The sequence below is a fragment of the Synchiropus splendidus genome, chromosome 1 (genome assembly GCF_027744825.2).
Source record: "Synchiropus splendidus isolate RoL2022-P1 chromosome 1, RoL_Sspl_1.0, whole genome shotgun sequence".
In the NCBI taxonomy this organism is placed as follows: domain Eukaryota; kingdom Metazoa; phylum Chordata; class Actinopteri; order Syngnathiformes; family Callionymidae; genus Synchiropus; species Synchiropus splendidus.
The window spans coordinates 68,626,331-68,650,337 of NC_071334.1; the positions used below are offsets into that span (position 1 = coordinate 68,626,331).

The 24,007-nt window shown below is 48.6% G+C and overlaps 1 protein-coding gene across 3 annotated transcripts in view; it reads left to right on the forward strand.

Moving 5' to 3' along the window:
- ap3b1a (adaptor related protein complex 3 subunit beta 1a) overlaps nt 1-22,938 on the forward strand; it is a 44,157-nt gene extending 21,219 nt beyond the window's left edge. The window contains exons 17-27 of one of the 3 annotated variants that reach the window (XM_053882523.1): nt 282-412; nt 1,042-1,201; nt 1,267-1,429; nt 3,339-3,474; nt 4,511-4,559; nt 5,388-5,491; nt 11,656-11,884; nt 13,225-13,309; nt 13,624-13,721; nt 14,984-15,119; nt 19,666-22,937. In XM_053882523.1, coding sequence (XP_053738498.1) covers nt 282-412; nt 1,042-1,201; nt 1,267-1,429; nt 3,339-3,474; nt 4,511-4,559; nt 5,388-5,491; nt 11,656-11,884; nt 13,225-13,309; nt 13,624-13,721; nt 14,984-15,119; nt 19,666-19,819 — 1,445 coding nt within the window. In that variant the 3' untranslated portion in view covers nt 19,820-22,937. Of the gene's footprint in view, nt 1-281; nt 413-1,041; nt 1,202-1,266; nt 1,430-3,338; nt 3,475-4,510; nt 4,560-5,387; nt 5,492-11,655; nt 11,885-13,224; nt 13,310-13,623; nt 13,722-14,983; nt 15,120-19,665 lie in introns of all 3 variants that reach the window. The other 2 variants (XM_053882506.1, XM_053882515.1) reach the window with 2 other exon arrangements.
- The last annotated feature ends 1,069 nt before the right edge of the window (nt 22,939-24,007 follow it).

Here is a 24,007-nt window from a genome sequence, read left to right on the forward strand (position 1 = left end):
TTTGTCTTTGTTTTTGCATCAGTCACCTTGTTCTTCTTATCATTCCTTTTTATTACTATTGTAATTTCCCCTTTCTTTTCTTTCTTTGTCAGTCCTTTTTATAATTGCGATAATTTCAGAACTGTATGGCGCTATCTTTTTCATGTGGCCTGAACATTGCAGCTTAAATAACAACGTTGCTGATATATGGACTTTTAGCTGTGATCCACTGTTGTTGTTCAGTCAGTTTAGCGTCAGCTAGAACAAGCTAGTGAGGTCCACACATCCCTTCTGTGTTCCAGATCGAGACCGTTTCCAGCTGGGCACTCTCTCTCACAGTCTCAACACCAAAGCCACCGGGTACCAAGAGCTATCTGACTGGCCGCCCGTCGCGCCTGACCAGTCCGTGAGGAACGTAGAAGTCATCGAGCCGGTGATTTCCTGTCTTATATTTCATCAGACCTAGAGAGATATGACAGTGATTTTGATTTGAAAAATGAATGAATGTATATTTGATGTTTTTACAGAGCAGAAAGGCTGTGAAAAATAGAAAAAAAAAACAATTACAGAAGGTCTCACCTACAAAACTCTGTTGAAATATCAGGATTATACACAAACACAAAAGAAAAAACAAAGAAAATGGACCAAATGATCCATAGAAAAGGGATATTTTAATTTATTTGAGTTTACAATTCATCATAGTGAACTGGAATTAATAGTTTATCATAGTTTTATATTATTAGGGGAAGCAGGCGCAGTGTGTGTTATATTAAAATTCATCACTCTCTCCAAACACTTAATAGAACAATGAAAAAAACAAATTCAACTATGGAAAGAAATGATTAAAAACAAGGAGTGGGTGTAGGGAAAGAAAACCAACCGACAAAAAAAAACATCAAAGAAATTTCATAGAAAAAACTGATCACATAAATATGCATTTTTTGATGCAACTCACTTGTTCATAGAAAGAAAAGACCATAACCATATTAGGCAAATCTTTGTCTGGAAAGTAGGGAAAGTAGGCCATAACCCATCTGTGATTTCTGTCTGGTGTCTGTTCAGGTGCAAGAGTGGGTGCCGCTTGTGGGGAAGAGCAAAACCCCCAAGTCTGACAAGTTCTACTCAGACGAGGAGGACGAGAAGGAAGACAGGGAGTCCGGCAGCAGCAGTGACGAGGACAGCAGCAGCAGCAGTAGTAGTAGCAGCAGCAGCAGTAGTGAAGGTTAGTCTCTCTCCTTCATCCTCTGGTTAGATCGTCACTTGGATTGACTCTCAGAGTCTGATCAGCAGAGTCCAGCAGCGAGAGCGAGGAGAACAGCGAGGAGTCTGAGAGGAGCTCGGGCGACTCTGGAAAGAGTTCTGGCAGGTCTGAGGAATCCAGTGACTCCGAAGCGAAGAAGAAAACTTCACTGAAGAAAAACAAGTCACCTCCTGCTGCCACCACTGACAGGTACAGTCGAGTCGCCGCTGTCAAGCTCAAAGACTCATTTTTCTTCTGCGTGTCCAGATGTCGCCTCCTCTTCCGCCTCGCCTCGCTAATTAGACAGGTGTGTGTTTGTGAGCGTCTGCAGCGGGAAAGTCTCTCTGCCGCCATCTGCTCACGACTTTTTATAATCTACCTGACAGCCTGCCGTCCGCTCGTCTGCACGCCGATACCTTCCCTCCAGAATGTCTCGGTGAAATGGAAGTGTTATCTTCATACCAGTTTTCACAAAAATAGAAGATGTTGGGCGCATAAGGAGTCGGAAGCTTTGGCTATTTTAAGCCTTCTGACACTCTGAACTGTGGTTGCTGCATAGCTGAGGAAGTAGAGAAGATGGAGTTCTACTTTGGAATTGAAGTTGTCCTTACAATTGTGTCGTCTGAGAGGGCCAAAAGGTGGCAGAAGCAGTTGAGCTTGTCAAGCTCATAAGAATGCCTGAGGAGGCAAGTTAAAAGGCTAGGCCCAAAAAAAACAAAATCACAAAAATGACATGTACTTAAAATTATATTAAAAATGATGAACAGTGAGCATCATATGGCATGTAGCATGACTAACCTTGTCCCCCCATTGTCAGACATTCAGCAGGAATTTCACTTTTCATCCTCCTCATCCGGGGTGAGGTCGCTGGGGCAGCAGTTTAAGTAAAGAAGCCCACACCACCATCCTCCAGCTCCTGAGCAACAGTGAGGTGATGCCTGGTCAGTTGAAAGACATCTCCTCTCCGGTGTCCGGTATCTGCCCCACACTCTCTAAGGAGAGCTGAGTCGTCTGTCCGAGACGGTGGCTCAGAGAGTGTGCGGTCCGACCTGCGCGCTCTCAGACGGGCTCTTGCTCGCTCACTCTGGCCGAGCCCTGAGAATATCGTTAGTGTCAGACCCATTAACCAGCTCATCAAGGCTCCAGTGGTTGAGGCCACATTTACATGGCTAATGGATAATGACTTCTGATTGGTCATTTAGCTGCCCGGTGTTCCCAACAAATGAGATCTGAGTCATTACTGCTGAATATGCTCTCGCACTCACAGTCAGGAGCTGCTGCTGCGGCGCCGGCTGACGGACTCAGGCAGGGCTCCTACCTGCGCCGCGACCCTCTTCTCTCCATTAGACGGGATGATTAGAGCGGCTCGCCCTGCCGCGCACGCGCGCTAATTAGAGCGGCTCACCCCGGCGCTTCCACAACAAACACGGCATAATGCCCTCATTACGGCCCAGTCGGCGCCAGCAGGCCCGCTAATCAGGCCCGCAGTGATTTATATCACTTTTTCCTGTTCGCAGCAAATGAAATCTGTAGGCCAAATTAATACTGGCTTTTCATCATCACCCGAGTTAAGGAGCCAGTTACCGTCACAATTCCCCTCATTAATTTAACAGCCGAAAATCCCAGGCAGGCGGAGTAAACACTCATTATGGGAACAAATTGAAGTGGGACGGAGCAGAAGAGAAAGATGGAGTCGAGTGAACGCAGCATTGAATTAACCCTGCAAACAAAAACGGATTGATCTTTCTTTCTCACTGACGACGACAAGCTTCAGTCAAACTTCTCCTCCTGCTCCTGATTTCTCACGCCATGTTTTTATTTCCGACTGTCACACTTGTTTTCCCGTTGGGTCTGGTCCATCCATCCACCTATTCATCTGTCCGTTCGTCCATCCATTTTCTTCCGCCTATCTGAGGATAGGGTCGTGGGGGCAGCAGCTTAAGTAAAGAGGCTGTGACTTCCAAGATCTTCTGAGAGACATAATCTCTCTGGTGGATGTGGTCTCTGGTCAATCACCAAAACTGTGAAAAATATTATATTCATTTAAAATACTGACTGGCTATTTGATGCGTGTCCCTAAAATCACTGAGTGTCCTGGTTTAAACGCTGTGTGTTCCAGTGACTCGGAGGAGAACGCACCTGCAGCCAGCAGCTCGTCGGACAGTTCGTCATCGTCGGGGAGTGAGTCAGAGGAAGACTCTGACTCCGACTTGAGCCCCAAGAAGAACCAGAATCAAGCCAAGGCTAAACCTAAGGTACATCCTGTGGAGATGTTCTTTTCTTGTGGCCTTTGTGCACTCCAGTTTCCTCCCACTGACAGGAACATACAGAGTTTAAGTGGTTGTCTGTCTATGTCTCCTCCCTCGCCCCTGGCATAGCCGGGATAGATCGCTGTGGATCCATGAAGAGATGTGAAGATAATGAATCAATTAAGAAATAATTGTTTATAAGATTAAGCATGAGAAAAGAATGTGGTGTAACGAAATACGAAAAATGTAAAAGTTACTTCAATTAATTGAATAAATTCAATTATGAATAAATACAAAGTGAACACGGCCATATGATGTTAAGTGCTCAAAAAGGAGTGGTTCCAATCTTTGATTAAATTTAAAAAGATGTTTGAATTTGTTAAGGACAAAAATGGAAATGGAGTTGGCTTGCGCATGGAAACGTTTTTACAAAATAATACAATGCAGTGGGTTGTGTATTTACATGGGCTCCGCTTGCGTATGGATTCAAACTCATTTTGTTTTCAAAGAGTCAGCTGTTTCAGCAGCTGTGTTTTCTCTGCTCTGAATCAGTTTGACATACTGGAGAGTGTGCTGTGTTTGTGAGTCTGCCTTCCCCACATCCTCCAGAGCATTCCTCGCACTCCGTGCTGCGAGCTTCCGTCTCTATCAGTAGCAGCAGCGCGTCCATCAGAGAATATCAGATAAGATACAGCCCCTAACTTTATTGTTTGTTTTCATTATCGCTCCTCACTTGCCGCCTCGCTCACTTGTTTTCCGCCACTTCGGCTCGCTGAGTGAGATTTTATGGTTCTTTATGAGAGCGGGGTGAGGAGTAGGAGGAGGGGGGGCCGGTGGTGTGTGGAGAAAGACGATGAAACCACCGTAGTGTTTGTTTTCTCCAGGATTGTTCTGGGAATTACGACTGACTCACATCGCAGGTCGACACCTGACAGCCTTGTTAGAGCAGTGCGGTGGCATTTGCCGGCTGGTGACGTGATGCCGAGTCGCTGCAGAGGCGTCCTTTAAAGCAATAAATGACCCGGTTCCTTCTGTCTTTCAGGTGCAAGTCAAGTCCAAGACAGAGGTTTCTCTACTGGATCTGGATGACTGTGAGTGCATCCGACCTCACTCTGAGACTGCCGTCTTGTTGGAGACACAACCAAGTCTCATCTTTATCTGCCACTGTTCACTCTGCTTGAGGGATTCATGAGTTTCCCAAGCCAGAGTGAACATCAACTCGCTCTTCCTGTTGCTGTTCTTCACCGCCTCGGAATGAATACTGCTAGTGTGTGATGACGAAATCATGTCCTCCAGATCTGTTTAATACACAGTTCACCATGATACGTCCATGATTTGCAACAACGCTAATGTGAAAATCCTTTAGTGAGAGAAGAGAAGCAGGATGAAAAGGGGCAGAAAGGTGTGACAAAAATGAGAAATAATTACTGAAAAACAACGACTGTTTGCAAAGAAAATCACCATTTCAAAAAATTAGGGAAATGGTTTTAAATATGGAGTAGCAAAGTCCAGAAAAAAGTAGATCACCCTTCCAAAAAACATTTTAAATATTAAAAAATAGATGCAAATAAATAAAAACAAGCTGAACTAAACATAAGTGAGTGCAAGAAAAAGACAAAAATAAGGAAGAAAAAACAAAAAGCCAGCCATCACAGAACAATTTAACTTATTTTAAAAAAAAAATTATCAAAATCTCAGTAATGTACGTTTGTGACCAAAATGTTGTGTGGAAAATAAACCAGACCAAAAGGACAGTCTTTGTTTTCAGCGTCATTAAGCGGTGGTCATGATGATATGGTCAGGAGCAGACAAGACAGTCGACATTATTATGACTTCAAAACAATCCAAAAAGTGTGACAATGCTGGCCGTAACATTGGTCAGGTTTGGAAAATAAGGTTTGTACTTCTGTCCTCTGTAGTTTCTCCTGCGCCCACAAATGCCCCCAAGCCTTCGGTGGTCTCCTCCAGCCTGCTGTCAGACCTGGAGGGCCTGTCGCTCTCCAACGTTCCCTCCACCCTGCAGGTTTGTGTGAACACTTCCTCTGACACTGAGCGAGCAGCAGTCCGAAATGAGCTCCTCTCCCCGGTGGAACATTCCTGATCCAACTGTTGACCTTTTCTGCCGTCTTATATTTATCGGCGCACCGGCCGTTTCCTCAGTCTCCCTCTCCCCAGCTGTCTTGTGCTCCTCCACACCCTTGAACTCTATTTCTGTGTCTCATATCGGAGCGTCTCTCTCTTATCTCCGTGTCACCTTCCATCGCTCTCTGTCAGCGCCGCCATCCCTGGCGTCCCCCTGTTGTGTATATCTGATGGTTGACCTTTCCTGCTGTGACGGCCTCTTTCTCTCTGTGTGTTTTCGGCTCTCGAGGGGACGTGTCCAGATCGTTCTTTATGTCTGCTGCCGTGTCTGTTTTGGATCCCTGGATCAGCCAAGAGAACCACCACAGACAAAAGAAGTTTTAAAACGTACTCTTGTGTCTCTGAGGCTGCCGACTGGCAAGAGAACTGTCAGATGATCCGGTCAACCGGTCTCACTGCACCTCGGAGGCCATTGATCTTTTTATTTGTGGATGTTTAAGTAGTCTTTGATAGGCTTGTTCCAGTGCAGTCCAGTTATTTCACTTCTTCTGATATCTTATTTCTTTACCTCTTGTTGACCCCCATACTGCTACGTATTTTTTCCCTGGAGTGTGTCCTGCTCTGCAGAGATTAACATCAGTATTTGCTCCTGTAGTGCTCACTACTGGTTTGATTGGACCAGTACACTTCTTCAGAGTGCAAACTGTTCGTTCAGTTCACTGCTCCATCCCCACCTACTGCTGCATGTTCTTGTCAGATTCGTCCATTTATCTTCTAAGTCCAGATGCCTATAGATAATTTTCTTAGTCTTGTCCTGGCAGTTATAGGTCTGGTTTAAGATTTGTAGCAGCCAAACTGCTACCAGCTCATAAATCTCATGTGGGAGAAATGAAAAGTTGTCTTGCTCATCTCAACTTGGACTCCCTCTGAGCCAGTCCGAGCTGCGATTCCGGATGACCCACTGACCCCCGTGTTCTGAGTCTGCCGTCAATCCCGCCTCCCCCGGCCTGTCAGTCAGCGTGAGTGACGGCTGATCCGGGGGCCGGCGCGCACGTCTACTCGGGTGAAGGCCGAGCAGTGATGCAAAACAGAAATGCAGATGAGAGTGAGGAACTTTTCTCACATCAACATCTGATTCCGAGTCAATTCTATGCATAAATACATGACGGATTCGTAGACGAGGTAAATAAGCTCCCTCCTCCCCCCGGGGCTTCTCTCTCTCTGACAAACGCACGCACACACACACCTGCACACCCACACGTTGGCCTCAGTGTCATTTCTATTTCTCAGCAATCTGCCCGCAGAGGCAGCGAGTCTGTCTCAGCTGAGCGCTCGGCCCTTTTAGAGAATTACTGCACGCTTATCAAAGGCATTTAGATTAACCCGGTCACCGTCTCTGACCCGCCTCCCCCTCCTCCGCACCCCCTTCTGCATGCTCTCTAATAACATTTTGACATTAGGATCCCTCACAAATGCTTCTTAAATCCACCGCCCCTCAAACCTCTTCCGTGCGCGGCGGAGAAGCTGATAACTTTTCATTCATAATTAGCGTCCGGCGAGTGGCGCTGCGCTGGGGGGGAAATTGAACTGTCAGTGACGGGGCGCGGGGCGTTTGACCCCATCACGCCCAGAGAGGGCCATCATAATTTGTTCATTTGGTGTCCATCAGGCGGGCGTCGGCCCGCCCCCTCCTCCTCTGCCGCCGCCGCTGTCCTTGCCCCCTGACCCCCTCGATTCGGGCTCTCTGAGTTCAGGTCTAATTATGAATCGGCAGGAGAACTCCAGGCTCCAGAATACATCAGTGCTGCCCTCGCAACCTCCCACTGCCACTCATACCAGCTCTCGGACTGAAGCTCGTGCTCACTCGCTGGGCTTCAAACCAAGATTCCACCAAGATTCATTCATTCATCCATCATGTGCTGCTTTGTTACCCTTTACCGCTGCAGTTTCACTCACTTGCTCACTCAGAAAGTCTCTTTTTACATTGTGTGCACTCACCATAACCACTTCATTCACAGAGGCAACCGGTGATTCTGACTTTCACTCACTCACTCACTTACACACACAGTCGCTCAATGAAGAGTTGAATGAGTGAATTACTTATTCCTGGAGCATGAGCACTGAGTCTTCACTGACTCACTCACTCTTTCTAAGAACGTCGCTCACTCAGTCACAGTTGCTTGATGAAGAACTGAATCAGTCTTCACTCAATCACTCACTGTATTTTTGGATGAACAAATTACTTCGAGTCACACTTGTGTTGTAGTTGTGTCAAGTCACTTCACCCTGGTGTGTGACAACATGAAGTGAGTCCCTTCTGAGGCCTCTCCATGATGAAGACGAGTCTGAGTGAAAGCCATCGTCGCCAGTCAGCACTTCTTGAAGGGCGCCGCTGCCTCTGCGCTCTCTGTTGTTGCTTTAATGGAAACTTTCCGAATTAATAACCAACCCACTGGTTTTGGTTTGGACAAATTGGCTGGAATCAATCTGTCTGTGTTTGTGCGCTCGTCACCAACTAGCATTTCTTTAATGCAATTTGCTGTCAAGGACTTTGCGACGCCCCGCGATTAATTGTCATCTCCCGACTTGAAGGGAACAATTAGGCGCTTAAAGTCGCGTTCCTCCCCTTAATGCTGGCGAGCCTGGATAATGAATCCGGCTTTTGTGTGAAAAACAGAAATGGATTTTCAATATACGGCCCATACGTCTCTGGAACATCTCCAAATTGGCCTTCGCGAGCACAAGGCTGCCCGTTAGCCCTTTTTGAATATGTCAGCGGGATTTTCAGGTCATTTGCCAGGGAGGATTCCGGGAGCGTGGCGTCCGGGCGCTGAAGGTGACTGGCGTCCGTGTCATCCATCACCGGGGCTTCCTTTAAGTTGATGCATAATAGAGCCTCTCAATCAACTTCCCCCCTGGTTGTCACATCCCGTCTTCAACAACAAAAGAGGCTGACAAAGAAGTCAAGGTTACACGCCGCCTCTCATCTTATTTACACTTGAGGCGTTACCGCAGTAACACCGGCCGGAAGCTCGCGGGCCGCCGTGTCGGCCGTAAACTGTCCGGCGTGTAAAATTGGTGATCATAATCAGTTTCAGGCGGCGTGTTGGACCTTGAGCCGTCTGTCAGGGCGGTAAATCTCCGCCGTGATGGGGTGACAAACATTACGGCCTGGCTTTATCGATGCCGGCTGCTCCGACACATCCAAGAGCAGGCCGCAAAATTCTTTTGCGAGCCGGCGGCAGCGTGACAAGCGCTCGGGAGGATGTCACAACCCAGGCAACAAATGTTTGTTTGACCTCTGTTATAGGAGGCGCAGCGGTCCCGGGCCACTGACGAACAGATTGCGTTGTAGATCATTGATTTTATTCAGAGCGTTCACAGGTGGAGGGTTTCGGCTCACGATGAGAGCAAGATATGAAGCCAAAGTTTGTGTTCGTCGTATATGGAGGTACTTTTAATGCATCCAAACTACAGGTGGGGCGACCTTCAGGGAAATCGGGGAGAAAGTATGTCCAGTGACTCATGAGTCTGGGACAAATCAGGAGAAACATCTCTCAAAATACTCAGTTACAGAGAATGGAGGTTTCAGATGCTGGAGATGCTAGAGCCGTTCTTGGGCCTTGATCTGATTTCATGTGGCCCTCTGCCTTGGACATCGACTGTTTATTTGTCTCTCACCACGTGTTGAGACACTGAAGCTTTCCCTGTAGTTTGTTGGGTAGACGCCTAGCAGCTGAGTTCTATATGAATGCATGAATAAGTTCGGAATATCAGCACGTAGACGGCAGGACTGAACTTTTTTTAATGTGACAATCAGCTGAAAGAGTCAAACAGGACAATGAGATTTAGGGCAGTACGAGTTATGTTTTTGGACGAGGGACTGAGGCTGCAATCTGGGTGGCTAGGAGAGTTTGGTAAGGGAAAGACTCATATGTCATATGATGATGACAATCCATCATGGGTAGGTGGCCGTCATGGCAGTGGAAAGACGTGGCGGGCTAGATGGCTCCACCAAGTGGTAGGATGTTGGTGGAAAATAAGATGGGCCCTAAATTCATTCATTTTCCATGTTGGTAGCCCACTTCACTTTTGGGACAGTTCCCTCAATGACCTCATCTCCACACACACAGGTTCACATCCATTTTCCAGACCCCAAAAAGTTTAGCATTTTGTGGGACAGCTCTGGAAAGGACTACTACGTACTTGCTGCATGATTACTCTCAATAAGCATGTCCGTATTGTTGACGCTTTCGGTGGAAACCAGAGATTGTAGTCGAATGTTATACTGTCCTCAAAGCCGCATAATAAAGCATATTACGAACTTGACAACACGTGATGTTGAGGTAAAGAGCAGGTGGTCTATTTTTTGTTCAGGAACAGTCCTCATTCTTTGCTGTGGTCAGCACTACTGTGGGTGACGAACTCTTCAGCTCCATTTGAGTGATGTTCAGAACCAGACCTGCCAGTGAAGCCACAGGCTGCCGCACATTGTTTTTTTCATTGTATAAACACTAGAAATTGGTCCCACTCTCTGGGAGCACAATCCGCTGCAAAGCATCTTAGTGCAGTTTCTTTTTGCACAATATTATTGTCCTTTGTGTTTATTTAAATAATGTGATACCATTTAAGTATTTGAAGTATCGTTGATATCATTTGGAGTTAAATTGAAATGAGGTCGATGGGACAGTCGCTGATCACCCCATAATTTGTTCCTCCATGACCATCGTGTCCTTAAGTTTTCATTTGAACTTACCTTTTCCGCCCGCTGTACACCTACAAACACACCACCTTCTTGGTGGGGGTGTCAGCAATTGCAACTGGTTATCAAGAATCCTGCAGAACTGCGTGGCCGAGATTGGCTGTGACAACACGTTTAAGAGCTGAAAATAGTTAACTGGGTGTTGATTGCTTGTGCAGGCGATGAAACATGTTTATTTCGGTGGAAGTTGAACTTGGAAGCGCCAGTCAGAGTCCTCACCGCAAATCCTCTGCATTTCCACTTTTGTATTTTTAGTAGTTTTCAATTAGTGTAATTAGCATTACACCCATCGCTCTGCTTCGTCTTTGTTCCAACTTGGGTGTTAAGTGTGTTTTTCTTCTTCACAGCGTGTTAGTTTTGTGAAGCGGTTTTTACTCTTTACAACATTATTGATAATTTCTGTTTCCGCGTGAGCATGGTGTTGGCCCTCCTCCCCCGTCTGTCTAGTTGAGTGTACATCCCAGTAACAAGCTGCTAATTTGCAGACAGAACCCCCCCTCTGCTTTTCTGTCCACCGTCGCTCTGCCATAACTCAATTTCCTGCCTCTGAAAAGGTAAAAGCGCTTTTAAAAAGACCAGCGTGTTTCTATTCATTAGCTTTTGTACAGGCCTCACATCAGCCCCACTTCTCTCCGCAGTCTTCTTATTATTCCCCTCTAACTGCATGTTGTTAAGTGGAGGCAGCGCCGGCGATGAGCGGGGCGAGGGCAAGCTTTTGATTGGAGGCCTTGAGTGCGTGATATTGTGATGGAAAGAGCTGTGTCTAGTGTGTGGTCGGCCAAGTGGTGTTTGTGATGGAGAGACCACATTCTCCAGTTTTTCTGCGAACCATTTCTGCCTCTCGTGTGTTTCACTTCCAAAAGGAAGGAGCTCAACTCCACTTTCAGTCTGTCTCAGACCCTCCCCTTCCCCTGGCGGTATGGTTCGAGTATGGCCCACACGTTACAAGTAGTACAAGTGAGGAAAGTTTGGAGCCTGAGGATGAAGGAGCTCAGCCAGAAGACATAGCTTTCCACTGACTGGTGGGTTTCTCTTCTCACCTGTGGCCAGCAGCTTCATGGTCATCCATGAAGGACACGGCTAAGATGGTATCTGTCCATCTGCAGGATATATCACATTATGAACTGTGAGGAGGACCCGGTGCAGACATAAGTGATGACGATTGTGGAGGTGGAATGAGTCTGGTCCTCCGAAGTGGTCAAGATGGTTGGACACAAAGATTTTCAAGTTTGTTTCACGGTGTTGCTGCGAAACCCATAATATTGGTTTAGTCTTTGTGGCAACAGATCGACATGGGTGTCATTAATAATACATCATGCGTCTCCTCCCTCGTGTCCCTCCAGATAACACCCACGTCTTTCGGCCCTCTCAACACCCACGAGCTGCTCCACCACATGACGGGAAAAGGTCTGGCGGCCAGGTACCACTTCCCCCGGCAGCCATGCCTGTATGAGCCCAGCATGGTGGCCGTCCAGCTGATATTGAAGAACAGTTCGGACCACGTCCTGGAGAAGATCCACGTGGGAGAGCGGAGCCCGGCCAGTCTCAACATCCACTGCTTCAACACCATTGGTGAGCGAAGAGCTCTCTCCTCTTGAAATGTATTACATACATCAGGTGTGTAAAAACGTTTATGGTGATGATGTTTGCTGACGATGCAGTGACTTGTAATGAGTACAGTTTGGGGTCAATAATGCAGAGTAATGGACTGAGATGAAGAGAGTGACGTCAGCATGGAAATAAGTGTATCAAAGGGAAATGTGGAGAAGTTTGGAGACAAAGTTAGATGAGACTGTAAATGAGACTGAGAGGAAGTGATCTGACAAACTTCATGATGGACGCGGTGAGTGTTAGAACATCCTCCCCACTCGTCCATTAGACCTACCACATACCTGAAATCCCATCTCCCACTAACCTAACATCATCTGATCTGCGCTCTCGTCGTGATGAACGTGGTCTGACTCCCTGCTTGAACGTGGTAGGTGATGGACTCCCTACCACATTCCCGCCGGGGTCCTGCCTTTCTCTCTCTCTCTCTCTCTCACACACACACACACACTCACACAAACAGACGCACATTAGAAGTGTCAATTGCCATGGATCGATCTGGCATTGAAGGAACTCCAGCAGCCAAACGGTGGGTAATTTGGATCAATGGAGCTTCAGCTGCAGTGAGATCAGGGCTGGAGGTGGTGGAGGATTCGCGGAGAGTGTGCAAGTGCTGAATTGTGACCCTCCTTCTAACAGTAAGCTTCTGAGCAGATCCTTTATCAGCATCTAAGGCTTAAATTGTGTGAAATAGACTGTTAGCCTTCAGCAGTGATGTGTAGTGGATCCATTGTGCCTTCATGGAGAGGTGAAGGAAAATTTGTGCCATTCATGAATGGTTGTGATCTGATCCTGTTTGGTGTGAGTCACTTGAAGTTGTGATCAGATCAAGCTGCCTCACTCATGATTGTTAGCTTTTCCCATCTGGGTTTTGTTGACGCATTTTAATAGCCATCCATGCAGTGTCATCAGACACAGGGCGATGCAAGGACTTGCCTTCTGTCTGAGAGATCCCGAGCAAGAATCACCATGAGGGCTGTGTTTTCAGCCTCTCTCCGCGGAGCTTCTCTTCACTTTTTTTCAGTCTGCAGATGCAGTGACACAGTGAAGCAGTGCTGCTCCTCAGACCTCCAGTGTTTCTTTCCTCTCCCTCCTCCTGCTCAACTCTCCCTGACAGGCTCATTGTTTTGGAGCACTGCGAGTCCTTCATGTGTTCTTCATCATGTGAGAGTGAAGGATGGCTCGCTCACACTTGGTGGCCTTGGTTTGTCAAGTAGAAAACACAAGTGCTGCTGTCTGTTCCCCTCCGCTGCCGCTCCCGTCCTCCACGACTCTTGTCACTCACGCTCTCCCCTCTCCCTCAGAGCGTCTGGAGCCAGAGGCCTCTGTGACAGTTTCCGTGGGTATTGACTTCAGCGACTCCACGCAAGCAGCCAACTTCCAGTTGTGGTAAGACGAGCTGCCGTCCCTCTCCTCCCCCACCCCTCGTCTCTTTTGTTTTCCTCCCAGGTGAGACATCAGCAGCGATTGATCCTGGTTCTCTGCAATAACAATTATTCCTCTGCTAATCAGAGCCGGCCCGAATCAACTGCTCTGTCGATCAATAACCTTATCAGAAAATCTGTTCAGGATGGGCTGGGGGCGCGGAGGGGCGGGAATCAATCTGGCCCAAAACTCCAGTCGGAGCGACGATCACAGGAGACACCTGTTTAAATGTGCACTGCTGGATACATTGATTAATAGGAGACCTCCTCTGTCTTCAGCACCAAGGAGGACCAGTTCAGCGTGTCCATCCAGCCGGCAGTGGGCGAGCTGCTGACGCCCACCACACTGACCGAGCAGGACTTCTGCAAGGAACAAGGTGAGACCCACTTTTGATGCATCAGACGTTTGGATGTTTGCTGATGATATAGGGACTTTGTTGGAGAGCTGGAGGGAAGAAAGATATCAGTGGAAACAAGACACCATACAACCAACATGTCACTTCTCCTCCTCTCTGATCGGGCTTCAGAACCAGACTGCAAGAAGAACCCGGAAAAATATTGAATTTCAGTTCTTACTTCCAGTGTTTTGGATGGTTAATGGAAAATAACAATCTCCATTAAGAGATTAATACAAGTCTGCAGTGGATCTGGAGTTTAATGTGACCCTCTGATTGGCTTGAGGGTGATGATTCCAGTCCATAGTCTAACTGAGACCATGACTTGCCAGACTCCACTCTCTCAGAAACCTCATCTGAGGAAATACTGTGGTGTGAGCTGAGAGGCGTCATCTCTCCTCAGGTCCGCCCTCATGTCTCCTCCAGCTGACGAGGGAGCTGCCCTGGAGACAGTTCAACTGTCTTCTCATGGAGACACAGAGGTTCTACTCCGAGTCCCTCCTGAATGACGGTGCTTCTGTCTTCTGTCTGTCAAGGGATTGTCCAGACAGAAAAAAAACTGTTCTCTGGGTCACTCCAAAACTGGTGACCATAGGTGAAAGGACAACTCGAGAGCTTTGTGTTCTTTCTCCACCACGATGCACAGACCTGCAGCCATCCCTCACTTGCAAACAAGACTCCAAGTTGCTTGAACTCCTGGAGCACCTGGAGAAATGCTCGTCTCCAACCTGAGCAGAACACTCTGGACATTCTGACTCAGGACCATGGTCTCAGACTTAGAGGAGCCATTGCTCATCGTGTAGGCTCCACGCTTGATCCTATCACATCAGAACCGGAGGCCAACTGCATCAACTCATTTTAACGGTTCAGCAAGGTACAATTTTCAACAACTGCTTTTGTTGTACTTTTAGTCATGTGATGACTTTAGTGTCCAGCAGTGGGCTCCCCAGTGTTCTTCAGATCCAGACCTCTGGAGACTCAATTCTAGAGTTTAATGAGTCAAAGATCTGCCAAGTCACTCGTAGACCCACAAGTCGTTCAGACCGTTGCCAATGTTGTCCTCAGTCAGATTCTTGAATGAAAAACTTCATCATGACAGATCAGACTTCTTCTTCTGTCAGGTGGTCGTCACTCCTGTCATTCTCACTCCAATCCATAATCCATTGTTCCTCTGATTCACTCAGACTGTGAAGAGGGTATTGCATCCGAAGGTGCTGGTGGATTGAAATTGTGTACCTGTGCAGGCAAACTCCTGGGCATGAACGAGACCTCGGCGACCGTCACTATGGCAACAGCGAACGCCTCCAGCCAGAGCATCAACCAGCAGGTTCTGTCTGTGGCCAACGTGGGAGTGGTGTCGTCCAGTCAGAACATGTGCAGGTGAGTTGCGAAGAGCGATCTGCCGTGAGAATCGGTCGGTCACTTCAAGGCGTCGGAGTGAGCCGGGGGACTGGCCCGCTGTAATGGGTCGACACAGAGTCTGCTAATGAGCTTCCTCCTCTGTCACGCACACCCCGGCACCTGATAGATAATTACTCTGCGTCTCCCATCTGTCTCTCCACTTCCTCTGCGCGCCTCTCCTCTTCCTGTCGCTGGTCCACAGCTGCTGCTGTATCCATCCCATAATAACGGGAGGGAGAAGGGAAGGCGGATGAATAGGGGACAGAGGTAGACACTTGCACAAGGGCAGGGAGACGGCGAGGAGTGAGTGGAAATCAATGCGAGGCAGTGGGAAGAGCCCGAGGCCAATAATCCGATAGTTGGTGGAGAATAAGAGACTCGCTGCCATCAATCTCCCTCTCCCGCTGCTGACCCGCAGTCTTCTAATGGACACGCTTGTTTCCATAACGTCCGCCGGCGTGTCAGCCGGGATCTCCTCGCCATTCCTGGGAATGTCCCGGGAACGACAAGGAGGGAGCAGAACAGAACCCAGTTTCCTTGAGGAAGCAAACAGCAGGGAGAACCTGGGTCAACCAGTCCAGCACTCTGATTTCCATGAGGTTCTGTTCATAGCTTTCTCCATGTTGTCCCCGGATCATTATTGTTCATCATATCGACTCGCCAGCAGAAGAATCCGATCGATCCGATCAAACTCAGATGATTGTGGAGGTCACGCTGCTGTGTCAAAAAAGGGGAGTGCGGGGTGACCTCTGTCCTGCACCCCTCCCCCCACCGAGCCTGCCTCGACTCGATGATTTCACGAGCTGCAGTACGCGGGGCCGCCAGCAGGGCGCAGCACTGCTTTGCTCAAACAGCAGATGCTGGGGGGGTGAGGTTTTTGGGGGGCTGCCACCAGTGAAACAGAGAAATTGATTGCGAGAAAGGAGGATGGCAATAAATCAAGCAGGAAAGCAAATGTAGAAAACGCTGTTTCTTGTTTATGTCTAAACAGGCGGAATAGAATAAATGTGCTGCATTTTTCAGTCCGTTTGAAATCTGATCCGATCCTGCCTGGGTCGCCAAAACCCTGCAGTTGATTTATAAGCCAGGCTGCACTTTTCTGCTTCGGATCTTTGGAACTAATTAGACGTCTCGTGATCCACGGGCCAGCGCCGAGGCCTCATTTCCATTTTCCTTTGGTCCAGCTTCTGTGTGTCTGTGGGCCAGGTCCGTATGGAGAGCTGCTCCTGACTAATAGCTTTGGCCATCTGCCTGGTCTGAGCTGGGCTCTGGACCCGCTGACCACTCAGTTGAAGGACTCCACTTGTCCACCTGGCCGAGCACCAGCCTGGAACAAAGGCGTCCAGATGTAGCAGCGACTCTGTGGCCTCGGATTTCACCAGAGCTGGTTCCAACGTCCCGATTTGTTTGAATATATCCCAAGTGGTTATTAAAAAAGAGCGAGCGACAACTTCCCTCCACTGCTCCCGCTGCATCTGGAGCGTTCCATTAATACTCAGAGCCAGGCTCAACTTGGAACTGGAATGGTTTGTCGTCCGTGAGCTCAGCCACGATGAAAACCTGCAGTGTGTTTTGTTAGTGTTCCAGTTGTGTGTTTTTCTGAGCGCTAGAGTGTGTGGTGTCTGAGCTGGTCGCGTGTGTAAACGTGCAATTTGCTAATCTTGCTCAGGGGTGGTGTATTTGGTTGTGTGATGTGTTGGGATGGTTGATTTAGTTTGGCTGCTAGGACTGATATGTATGAGTTTTGGGTGTGTTGTTCAGATGAGTTGATTTCAGCAAGTGTGTGTGAGACTGTTTTTCTGTCGTGGTTTGTTCAGGCTGAGCGTACTATTGGTGCGTGACACTGGAGTTCATCTCCTCCAAGTCTCTGACGGACGCCTGAGCATCTCACCTCACCTGTAGGTCACAGGTTGAACTCGGGCTCTGCTCACTCTGACTCACGCCGTCCCCTCGCTGGGGAACCGGACCTTGGACTTGAGCGACAAACAGGTCCTGAACTTTTCACTCGAGGCCCCGATCCTCTTCTAGGCCAAGGTCACCGATGAGAAGGGGTTTTGGTGCAGTGCTCCTCGACCGGATCATCTGGGGATCATATTCAGATTAGCGGCGGAGGCGCGGCCCGCTCCATGTTGCCGCCCATGGCTCCTGAACCGAGGAGAATCACAGATAATTGGAGCGCAGTTCTCAGCGGCGGCCCACAGATCGATGCCAATCTGGCTGCTCCGAGTCCAGAGGTTCTGCTTTTTTTCTCGCAATTAATCCAGCGGCGAGTGTGCCGGGTGCCCGGGAATACCAATGACCCCTAATCTGGATCGGCTGATCTGCGTGCTGTTAACTCACCAAAGATTTATGTCCCAAATCCATTAGAGGAGCTCGGGGGGCCTCCAGACCCTCAGGCTGATGACACCAGGGGGACTGGGAGCCTGGGGATCGGGATCCGGGAGATTAGTCCCGGACCATCAATGTTATCATCACACCGCGCTTTTGTTAGTGTTGTGTTAATGTCGCCACCTCACGAAGTGCGTGCGGGTGTTTGTGTGCATCTGCTTGATGCGTGTGTCGCCTGTGTGAGGTGTGTAGTGTGGTTAGTGTGTGAGTATTTTCTGTGTGTTTTGTTGTGTGGAGGTGTTGCTTCAGGACTGACGTGTGAGGTGCGTGTTTGTTGTTTGGTTCTCCTCAAGTACAAGTTTGTCACGAGCAGCTTGTTCGGGCCCAAGCTGCAGGTTCATGTCTGAGCTCTGCAGAAGCCGCTCTTGTTTTAATTAAGCTTATTTGAAGACCCCCCCTCCTCCTCAGAGACCCCCCACCCGAGCCACCTCTTGAACGTGTGCATGCTAATTGGTCCCATCATCACGGGGATCCGTGACAGCGGCGTGTTCCGAGGGGCTCTTCACGTTGCCTAAGTGGGGGTCTGTTTGTCAGCACTAAGCGGGCGGCGACGGGGGGTCTTTGTTGCCGCCATGTCCTGCTAAATGGAGGCAGATGGCCTGGAGCCGTGCTCACGAGGGTGGCAGGAGGAAAGGGGTCGCCCTCAAAAGGGGTCATTGCGGGTCACGGGCCCTGTCTGCCTCCAGTTAGCGCTCTCAATGGAGGCCATGGGAGTCCAGATTGGGCCGCAGTCTGCCGGGACGGTCGCCAAGGCGACGCCAGGCCCCGACTTCTCCCAGCGGAGCAGAGGAGCTGGTGGGACGGGGGCTCCCACACTTTCATAGACACCCAGAGTCCATAAAAGCCGAGTGCAGCGCCAGGAAGGGGCGTGTCCGCCCTAATGGCTCTTCAGCTCCAGGATAATAGACTGTCTGTTGATGCGCTCGCCGTATTTGCTGTCACATGGTTCCTCCTCTTTGTTGCGCGCCTCATTTGGGCTCATTACCTGGACAGATTTATGGCTCTATGGAATCAGGCCGACGTGTTTCCATGACGTGACTTACCGCTCCGTCACGTGTCGGACACCTTCAGGAGTCGAGTCAGCATGTTAGCGTTCGCCCCCCGACACAATAGAACTGTTTCACTTTCAAATGTCAAACTATGAGTCCTGAACGTCTGGAGAGGTCGCTTTGGTGCTGGACATCCACCAGCCTGAGATTTTGCCCTTTTCTAATAATAGTAATATTAGTAAATGTTTTTTGGCTTTAAGAATGACAAATACTCAAAAAAAACATAATTATTAGTATTATCAGTTGTACTAGTATTGTTTTTCTTCTACTGATGTCACGTGACTGAACAGTCTTTTTTTCTAAATGTTATTTTTACAAACAAAAATAATGATAAAATGGAGGATTTAAATAAACCTCATTCAGCTGGAATTATTGTAACTGTTACATATATTAATATATATAATATTACATATTGTAAAAATACCATTAATTATGATAATTCCATTTTCTTACTTTATCGTATTTTTTTATCAACAAGCTTCAATTTACAGAAAATCATTTTTAAAAAAGTTACTTTTTACTGAATAGACAACGAAATGAAAAACTAGATTGTATTTTTTTTTTTTTTATCTCAATCTAATATATAATGTAAAATACTTGTATTTGTCCTTAAAAATGTTTTTTGACTTTTTTGGTTCTTCGAACTGAAAATTCACCCATCAATATTAACTTTACGGTTTTGAAATTAAATCCAAAAAACTGTATTAAAATCGTGTTTGTTGCATCAACTTCTGACTAAAATGGCTTTTGCCCTGGAGATTTTTTTTTGTTGCTCAGTTTAAGTGTTTTATAGTTTTTGGATTGGTCTTCTTTTGGCTTTAAGTTGAATGAAAATCTCCTGTAGTCTATTCTATTCATCTTCTCGACATGATATAATAATTGATATTAAACCATATATTTTTTCTATTGAATAAAATAGCATTTTTTATGTATTTTTCTGTTTTGTTTATTCTCTTTATAACATTGCTGTACATTTTGTTTAAAAAATCTTTGTTGAATGTTCCATGATTCCTAATGATTCCCAATGCTCTAATCTCTGTGACGTTTCCGCTGATGTCAGCACTGATCCAAATCTGGTTCCCCTGCAGGTTCGCAGGCCGGACGGTGAGCAGCGGTGCGCTGGTTCTGATCCTGCTGGAGCTGAAGGAGTCGGGTTCTGCGCTGCTGACGCTCCACACGGAGAAGAGTGTGGTGGCCTCCATGTTGCTGCGCGACCTCAAACAGGCGCTCGCCTCTCTCTGAGGCTCTGCCCCCCCCTCCTCGACCCCGCCCACCTCTAGAGCAGGTACAGGAGAGCCACTGAACGGCTTATTCCACATCACATTCTTCAGGCTGAAGCAGAACATTATGACCGCCCAGTGTTGCGCACCCTCTGCGGTGGACAGTGCCAGCTCCTCCGTTCTCTGTTGTGATCTTTCCCAGACAGTCAGTGGTCGTCCTCTTCAATTAACCCAACATCGCCCGGTCTCTCTGCAGACTTCTGGTTTCTCACGTCAGTGAAGTCAGCGAGTCAGATCTGCTCTCTGTTAGCAGGCTGGTCGCCTTGTTGTGGCTCGTTCATGCGAGTAGGAGCCAGAACCTGGCGTGCTGGCCAAAGTGCCTTCCTGCTGAATCACTTTTCTCAGTTTGTCCTCCTCAACAATAAAAATGGAACAAAAGTCTCTTGGCCTCCAAGGCGTCGGTCTCATCGTGCCTCTGTCCAACGCCCGCTTCCTGTTTGGTTCCTCAGTGGCGGCTCACTCGTGTGTCAAAACGGCCTCGATCCGTGAAGGCGTTTTCTAATCCAGGATCATCTCATGAGCATCCACTGTTCTGTGGCTGAGCGTCCCATTTACCACCCAAAATTTACCCCAACTGTCCCCAATCACAAACCTCAGTTCGTGTCGTCATTTTACTGTGACCTCGTGTGTTCTGTTGCGGCAGTTTCTACGGAGGAAATCAGCGTTGGTCCTCGGAGATCAAACTATTCGTCCACAGTTCAGAGGTGGCTGGGATGACCTCTGCTGGTTTGGGAGTAAATCAGAGTGCTGCATGATGACCCCGGGTCACTCCGAGAGTCGCCTCCCGCAGGACTCCAATAGTATGGTCAGTAAAAGTCCACCTCTCAGCGCTCTGGTGTTTATTCCAGAAGTTAGGATCAGATTATCACCTGGATTAACTGAGATGCCTCGAGTCACATGATCTCGCAGATTTGAGACTCCAAAATGACAATGCTGACCTGCGTGTGCCCGTGTGCGCGCGCGTGCGTGCGTGCGTGCGTGCGTGCGTGCGTGTGTGTGTTTTCCCTCCCTCATGTTGTCACCTGCTGTAATGGAGTCGCTGCTGCTGTCAGGTGGAGCGGCCTGCCTCCACTTCCCGTCACCGCGGTGATGGCTTGATCCCGTTCCTCTACGGAGTTTGGCTCCGCATCGTGACAAGTGCTCAGACGTGTCCTGTCATGTGACTCAGAAAATCCTACTGTTAGCACTGACAGGTGGAGATAACCACCGTGGTGTGTTGGAGCCAACAGTGATGCTATTGTTATTGTGAAGAAAGGTGCTCGTGCGGCCTCTGCTGCCACCAGCAGGGATGGAGGGGTAATGACATGCTGGGCTACAAATACTGACACCAACTGTGAAAATACTGATTCACAAGTGTAGATGTTCAAGACTAGGGTTTCTCCAGGAGCACTGTCATACCTGGAGTGTCGGTGCCTTTGGTTCCGGCGGCTGCTCCGGGTCATTATTCGAGTTTTTTTTCCGCGCCCTTCTTTGCAGCGCTCTGACAGACGACTTCATGTTTCCCCTCTGAAATGTTCAGTGGCTCATTAGCAGACAGACACACTTGACTCTGCTGATTTTTCACTTTCTCCCGTCCCGCACTGATCAATCTGACGACGGAATATCTGCCGAGGAGCCGGATGCTCGTGTTGCTGTGGGCAGCACGTCGCAGTCCGATGCTCAAGCTCTCCTTCCACGCCGATAATCACTTTGTGGATCAATCTGAGCTTTGGCTGCTGAGTTCGCCACTGAAAGACTCGCTGTCGTCGCTAACTTTAAGTTAGCATGACATGTTTGTCAGTCAGTGGTGACTAGAAAATGTAATTCTAAATGGGGCGAGGTTGAAGGGTCCCCTCCCACAGTCTGAAAAACATACAGAAATTCATTCTATAGATTGTCCTGTGGTGGACTGGACTCCTGTCCAGGGTGTCCTCTCACCTCAACCTGAGTCCAACCTGATGTGTATCATCGAGTCTTTATCTTGGTGCACATGTGCAACTCTAATTTAAGGTGGAATTACAGGTGTCTCAAATGAGATTCCAGCGCAGTGTTTGGATTCTGACTTGGAGATCTCAGTCGTCTGGTTGGTACTCGGAGCGCAACCAGCGCTCCAGAGAGCAAAGACTCGCCGGCTCAGGTGGTTGTTGCGACTGTAGGTTGTCATGGAAACTCTCGGGTGCTCAGAGAACAGCTGAGCTCCTACGTCCAACCCCTGGTCCGTGGGCCTCAGGAGGGTGGACTTCTGCTTCCCCGGCGCTGAGGCCTGCTCTTTGGTTCCGCAGCAGTTTCCTAGAGCTGCTGACGGATGTTTCGCACAACAAAAGCGTGTGTGTGGGCTTGTTTATATTGCCTTGTGAGGACCAATTTTGACAAAACACTATCCTCGTGGGGACCTTTTGCTGGTCCCCACAGGTCCAAACCTGAATTTGAGGATGAAGACTTCAAGATAAGGAGACGTTAACACTGGCCTGGTGAAGGTGAGCCACGTGTTTTGGAGGGTTAGGTTAAGGGCTGAGGAAAGCATCATGGCAATGAGAAACCTCACATGTCCCCACAGTGTGTGTGTGTGTGTGTACGCTCTTGGGGGGTCGCTTTAAGAAACCTGCCTTTAATTAGCCTGCGATTGCGCTTTGAAAAGCGCTGGAGTGCATTAAAACCTGATCAGCGCAGATGGAGAGCGCAGAGTGAAAGTGCGCCTCGCTCAGAGGTAAACAAGCGCGCGCGCGCACACACTGCTGTGATTTATTTGTGACACTGTTGACGGCATGAGGCGAGTTAACAGAAGCTAATAAGTTAAAAGCGGCAGTGGGGGTCGCTAAAGTGCTCCGTCCTTCTTCGCGCCGCCAATTTGTCGCCCTAAAAAGCTCGGGTCTTAAACGGGCCGACGGAGCCGCCGTGATTCACGCACAAAAGCAGCCGGCTCCTCTGCGCGTCTGCACCTAATGAAGACGCGTGTGCCGTAAAAGCCGCTCGCAGAGTGGCCCTCCGCTGCCCCCCACCTCCCCGCCACAAGACGCTCTCGTGTCGGCCTCTGGCGAGGATAAAAGCCTGACGTCAGTCACCGAGCACGAGCTCTTAGCGCCAAAAAGTTCTTGAAAGTTTGAGCTGACATTGTCGCGCCTGCTGCTGCTGCTGCTGCTGCTGCTGCTCCTCTTCCTACCCCTTATTCGATCTTTTTCTCGTCTTCATCTCCCACTCGTCTCCTCTTATCTTCGTCTGGCTTGACCACCTCATCCTTCTTATCTTCACCCTCTTCTTATTCCTCCTCTTCCCCACCCTCCTCCTCTGCCAAATTTTCCTCCTACTCCTCCATCTTCACTCTCTTCATCCTCCTTTTCCACCTCTTCTTAATCCTCTACCTCCTCATCACCTCCGTCTTCTTCCTGTTCTTTCTCCTATTTCTCCTCCATCTTCACCCTCTTCATCCCTCTTTTCTACCACCTCATCCTCAGCTTCTGCCTCTTCCTCCTCCTTACCTTCTCCCATCCTCCTCTTCCTCACTTTCCTACTCCTCCAAATTTTCCTTCTTATCCTCCTCCTACTCCTCCATCTTCACTCTCTTCATCCTCCTTTTCCACCTTCTCTTAATCCTCTACCTCCTCCCCCCCTTCTTCACCTTTACCCTCCTATTCCCTACCTTCTTCCTCCTCTTCCTTCTCCTATTTCTCCTCCATCTTCACTTTCTTCATCCCTCTTTTCTACCTCCTCATCCTCAGCTTCTCTCTCTTCCTCCTCCTAACCTTCTTCCATCTTTCTCTTCCCCACCTTCCTACTCCTCTAAATTTTCCTCCTTATCCTACACCTACTCCTCCATCTTCACTCTCTTCATCCTCCTTTTCCACCTTCTCTTAATCCTCTACCTCCTCCTCACCTTCTTCCTCCTCCTCTTCTTCACCTTTACCCTCCTATTCCCTACCTTCTTCCTCTTCTTCTTTCTCCTATTTCTCCTCCATCTCCACTCTCTACATCCCTCTTTTCTACCTCCTCAGCCTCACTTCTCCCTCTTCCTCCACCTTACCTTCTCCCCATCCTCCTCATCCTCACACCCACCTCCAAATTTTCCTCCTCCTACTCTTCTTCCATCTGCATCCTCTTTTAAACCCCCTCTGTATCCTCCACCTCCTCCTCTTCCTCACCTTCTTCCTCGCCCTCCTCCTCCTCCTCCCACCCC